Source organism: Hemiscyllium ocellatum, unplaced genomic scaffold (assembly GCF_020745735.1).
Source record: "Hemiscyllium ocellatum isolate sHemOce1 unplaced genomic scaffold, sHemOce1.pat.X.cur. scaffold_696_pat_ctg1, whole genome shotgun sequence".
Classification (NCBI taxonomy): domain Eukaryota; kingdom Metazoa; phylum Chordata; class Chondrichthyes; order Orectolobiformes; family Hemiscylliidae; genus Hemiscyllium; species Hemiscyllium ocellatum.
The window spans coordinates 102015-107937 of NW_026869178.1; the positions used below are offsets into that span (position 1 = coordinate 102015).

Here is a 5923-nt window from a genome sequence, read left to right on the forward strand (position 1 = left end):
TGGTGTGTGTGTGTGAGAGAGAGAGAGATGGAGACACAGATAGTGACAGAGAGAAATGGTGTGAAAGAGAGAGAGAGAGATGGAGACCCAGATAGTGACAGAGAGATACACACACACACCATCTCTCTCTGTATCTCTCTGTCACTATCTGTGTCTCCATCTCTCTCTCTCTCTCACACACACACACACCATCTCTCTCTGTGAGAGAGATGGAGACACAGATAGTGACAGAGAGATACAGAGAGAGATGGTGTGTGTGTGTGAGAGAGATGGAGACACAGATAGTGACAGAGATACAGAGAGATGATGTGAGTGAGAGAGAGGGAGATGGAGACACAGACAGTGACAGAGAGATACAGAGAGAGAGATGGGGACACAGATAGTGACAGAGAGATATAGAGAGATGGGCACACAGAGAAATTGTGAGAGAGAGAGAGAGATGGAAACCCAGACAGTGACAGAGAGATGGTGAGAGAGAGATGGAGACACAGTGAGAGAGATTGAGTCAGAGACAGAGAGAGTGAGAGAGAGACACACACATAATGAAAGATAGAGATAGATAGAGAGAGAGAAGCTGGGGTTACAGCTGGCCTGGCAGGTGGGTGTACCTGAATGGGAACGCGGAGTTGGGACGGGGGAATGGGAACGCGGAGCTGAATTCTGCTCGCCGAGTACTGACCCTCCCCCCGGACAGGGAGGCTGGAGCACCGATGGGATCCCAAGCTGACCGTGGGGAAATGAGCACGTCACTCACACATTACACAGGGAGGCAGTGATTTAATTTCCAGCAGGCTTGTCTGGGCAGGTTACCATCACCTCTCCATCTCTCACATCAGGGAGTCCGAGTCTCAAACATCCCTGTGCGATCAGCCCTTCTTTCACCCGCTCTTTCTCCCTCTCTCTGAATCCTTCTCTCTCCCGGTTTTCTCAACGTTGGACTTAGTTCCTCTTCCTCATGCGTTCTCTCATTTCCTCTCTTACCCCCCTCCCTCTCAATCGCTCTCCTGAACTGCCCCAGCACTGCAGGTCAAAGACACCTCTCTCTCTCTCATTCCCCGGAACGTCGACTCTCCCGCTCCTCGGATGCTTCCTGACCCGCTGCGGTTTTCCCAGCGTCATGGTGTCTGACTCAGTCCTCCCTTTCTCCCACCACCCTCTCTCTGAAACAGAGAGAGAGAGAGAGGGGGAGAGAGAGAGACCACGTTCAGTATGGTTGGGGGGAGCTGGGAAGTCAGGAGCTCCGGGATCAGGGCGGATCCGAGGGGAAAGCGGAATGCCATCTCTGGCGCCCGTTTACCTCAGTACGATCCCACAGCTTGGCGATCAGTTCGCACCCCCATTGAGGTGGGCATGAGGGGGGTGGGGAGTGGTGAGAGCGTCCACCATTTTGAAGGGGGTTTTCCAGTCACCTCTTGGATTCTCTCCTCCTCGTTGGAACGGGACGGGGTCGTTGGCGTGGACTAGCCCTCTGAGGACGCTGCTGCTTTCCCCTTGCCCCCACCCCACAGTGGCTCTGTTGTCTCTTGGGCTAATTTCTAGCCCCCCCACCTCCCCCTCAACGTTGAAGGTTCCTCTAGTGATCTGCTTCTGCCGCTAAATCGCACCAACTCTGACATCTCTCTCTCCGTGGTCCCCATTCCCCGGCATCTCCTGGGTAAACCACCACCTCCCATGAGTTCCAGGGCCCAGCACCGAACACGTTGGGACCCCTCCGAACTCCCAGTTGGCTCAAAGGGGCTGCGTTATGTCGCCACCCCCCCTTCCCCCCCCCTCAACCAAGAGATAACCACATCCGCCCCCTCCCTCAACCCCCCACCATCACAGCCTCGATGGTTGAACGCCTACCCCCACCCCAGACTGGTAGCTCCGCAGGGATCGCCCAGGCTTCGGCCTAGTGACTAAGCCTTGGTTGTGAGGCTGATGCCCCCTTGGGGTGGGAGTGCAGGGGTGGGGTGGTGCTGCTCAGCAGGACGGCTAAGGAGGGAGGAAGGAACAAAGGCAAAATGGCTGGGAGATTTCCAGCCCACAGGAGTCTGGGCCCAAGCTGAATTGGTCAATGGCGATTGGGCGGCCATTTTGAATCTCTTCCCGGTATTCAAGAATGCTACACAGATATATAAGCAATTTAATGAATGTAAAAGCCTAGAGAATACTATATATATATATATAATGTATAGAGTGCATCAATAAAGTGTTTATCCAGTTCTGAAATGGAACAGGCTGAGTTTCAGTGAACAACGATGAGAGGTGAGGCACACGGGGGTACACAGACACACCTCACGGAAGCCCCATCTTTCCCTCCTTCAGCTGGTGGGACTGTCACAGGAATCAGACAACACAATGGCGCAGGAACCTTACAAAGATAATCTCACTTCGAAGGTTGGGGGTCAGCGCCAAGGGAGCGGGCGCTGTGGGAGGGTCAGTGCTGAGGGAGAGGGTGCTGTGGGAGGGTCAGTGCTGAGGGAGTGGCACAGTGGGAGGGTCAGTGCTGTGGGAGGGTCAGTGCTGAGGGAGTGGCACAGTGGGAGGGTCAGTGCTGTGGGAGGGTCAGTGCTGAGGGAGTGGGTGCTGTGGGAGGGTCAGTGCTGAGGGAGTGGCACAGTGGGAGGGTCAGTGCTGTGGGAGGGTCAGTGCTGAGGGAGTGGGTGCTGTGGGAGGGTCAGTGCTGAGGGAGTGGGTGCTGTGGGAGGGTTAGTGCTGAGGGAGCGGGCGCTGTGGGAGGGTCAGTGCTGAGGGAGCGGGCGCTGTGTGAGTGGGTGCTGTGGGAGGGTCAGCGCTGAGGGAGCGTCTGCTGTGGGACGGTCAGTGCTGAGGGAGCGGGTGCTGTGGGAGGGTCAGTGCTGAGGGAGCGGGTGCTGTGGGAGGGTCAGCGCTGAGGGAGCGGGCGCTGTGGGAGGGTCAGTGCTGAGGGATCGGGCGCTGTGGGAGGGTCAGCGCTGATGGAGTGAGTGCTGTGGGAGGGTCAGCGCTGAGGGAGCGGGCGCTGTGGGAGGGTCAGTGCTGAGGGAGCGGGCGCTGTGGGAGGGTCAGTGCTGAGGGAGGGTCAGCGCTGAGGGAGCGGGCGCTGTGGGAGGGTCAGTGCTGAGGGAGTGGGTGCTGTGGGAGGGTCAGTGCTGAGGGAGTGGGTGCTGTGGGAGGGTCAGTGCTGAGGGATCGGGTGCTGTGGGAGGGTCAGTGCTGAGGGAGTGGGTGCTGTGGGAGGGTCAGTGCTGAGGGAGTGGGTGCTGTGGGAGGGTCAGTGCTGAGGGAGTGGGTGCTGTGGGAGGGTCAGTGCTGAGGGAGTGGGTGCTGTGGGAGGGTCAGTGCTGAGGGAGCGGGTGCTGTGGGAGGGTCAGTGCTGAGGGAGCGGGTGCTGTGGGCGGGTCAGTGCTGAGGGATCGGGTGCTGTGGGAGGGTCAGTGCTGAGGGAGTGGGTGCTGTGGGAGGGTCAGTGCTGAGGGGTGCCCTGTCGGAATAGGGAATCCAACACTGCGTTCTCTCTGTGTCTCCCCCTCCACGATGTGGAAGGTCAGTGACATGTTGATGAAGGGACACTGGTGTTGATGAGAGAAATGAGTCTTCCCTGATTTCCCACGATGTAGAGCAACGTTGTGTGACCGCTTGTGATCTCTGACCCCTGCCTCCCCATTGCCGACAGAACAGCAGAATACCGCCCCTCCTGGACAGCCCCATCTCTCTCCCCTCCTTGGGACAGCTCGGGGTCACTCGTGTCCAACTCGATCAGGACCACAGGGACGCTCCTACCGAGGGACAGCAGGGAATTTTCACCTCAGAGTCAGTCCTCGTACACGTGGAGACACACACACACAAAATACAAACCAAAACACCTCCGCATGCTGCAAATCAGGAACACAGATTGCTGGAAAAACTCAGCGGGTCTGTGCAGTTCTCAGGGTCCCTGGATTCCAAATGTTAACCACACCCCACACACACACTCTCACATACACACACCCCACACACACCCACAAACAACCCCCCCACACACACCCCACACACACCCTCTCACACACACACCCCACACACCCCCCCCACACACACCCACACACACACACACACACCCCCCACACACACACACCCCCCACACACACACACACACACCCCCCACACACACCCACACACACACTCTCACATACACACACCCCACACACACCCACAAACAACCCCCCCACACACACCCCACACACACCCTCTCACACACACCCCACACACACACAGACACCCCCCACACACACCCACACACACACACTCTCACACACCCCCCCCACACACACACACTCTCACACACACCCCCCCACACACACACTCTCACACACACCCCCCCACACACACACTCTCACACACACCCCCCACACACACACTCTCACACACACCCCCCACACACACACTCTCACACACACCCCCCCCACACACACACTCTCACACACACCCCCCCACACACACACTCTCACACACACCCCCCCCACACACACACTCTCACACACACCCCCCCCACACACACACTCTCACACACACACCCCCACACACACACTCTCACATACACCCCCCCCACACACACTCTCTCACATACACCCCCCCACACACACACTCTCACATACACCCCCCCCACACACACTCTCACATACACCCCCCACACACACACACACACACCCTCACAAACACACCCCACACACACACTCCCTCACACAAGCAGACACACACAATCTCTCATATACACAGACACATGCTCCCTCACATACAGACACACACACACTCACAAACAGACACACACACACACACACACACACAGGCTCCCTCACACACTCACAGACACCCCCCCCCCCCCACAGACACACCCATACACACCCCCCCCCCACACACCCATACACACACGGTGCCACATTCCGGCCTATCTACCACACCCGCTGACACAGAGGCACCAGCCCATCCTGCGATGGATTCAAAACGACTTGGCACTGAACCCAGTGTCTCCGGGCTTCCGGGCTCACTCCCAGATTAATCCCGGAGTGAGGGAAGGGGTGACCGTGTGAGGGAGTGTGTGTGTGTGTGTGTGAGAGGGAGCGTGTGTGTGTGTGAGGGTGTGTGTGTCTGTGTATGTGTAAGGGTGTGTGTGAGGGAGCGCATGTGTGTGCGAGGGAGCGTGTGTGTGTCTGTGTTTGAAGGAGCATGTGTGTGTGAGGGTGTGTGTCTGTGTGTGTGAGGGTGTGTGTCTGTGTGTGTGAGGGTGCGAGTGTGTGTGTGTGAGAGTGAGGGTGTGTGTGTGTGTATGTAAGGATGTATCTGTGTGTGTGAGGGAGCGAGTGTCTGTGTGTGTGAGGGAACGTGTGTCTGTTTGAGAGGGAGTGTGTGTCTGTGTGTGAGGGAGCGTATGTATGTGTGTGTGTGAGGGTGTGTGTGTGTCTGTGTGTGAGGAAGTGTGTGTCTGTGTGAGGGAGTGTGTGTCTGTGTGTGTGAGGGAGTGTGTGTGTGAGGGTGTGTGTCTGTGTGTGTGAGGGCGCATGTGTCTGTGAGTGTGTGAGGGAGCCTGTGTGTGTGTGTGGGGTGTGCGCGTGTGGGGTGTGCGCGTGTGGGGTGTGCGCGTGTGGGGTGTGTATGGGTGTGTGTGTGGGGGGGTATGTGTGTGTGTGTGGGGTGTGCGTGTGTGTGGGGTGTGCGTGTGTGTGTGTGGGGTGTGGGGTGTGTGTGTGTGTGGGGTGTGGGGTGTGTGTGTGTGTGGTGTGTGTGTGTGTGAGTGAGAGAGTGTGTGTGGTGTGTGTGTGTGTGAGAGTGAGTGAGAGTGTGTGTGTGGTGTGTGTGAGTGTGAGAGAGAGAGAGAGAGAGAGAGAGAGAGAGAGTGAGTGTGTGTGTGTGTGTGTGTGGTGTGTGTGGGTGTGTGCGTGTGTGCGTGTGTGCGTGTGTGGGTGTGTGGGGTGTGTGGGTGTGTGTC

The 5923-nt window shown here is 57.5% G+C and overlaps 1 protein-coding gene across 1 annotated transcript in view; it reads right to left on the reverse strand.

Annotated features, from left to right (window-relative positions):
* Positions 1-2277: 2277 nt before the first annotated feature.
* LOC132814148 (tyrosine-protein phosphatase non-receptor type 18-like) overlaps positions 2278-5923 on the reverse strand; it is a 49815-nt gene continuing 46169 nt past the window's right edge. The window contains exon 11 of the mRNA XM_060823389.1: positions 2278-2316. Within this exon, the coding sequence (XP_060679372.1) occupies positions 2278-2316 (39 nt within the window). The remainder of the gene's footprint in view (positions 2317-5923) is intronic.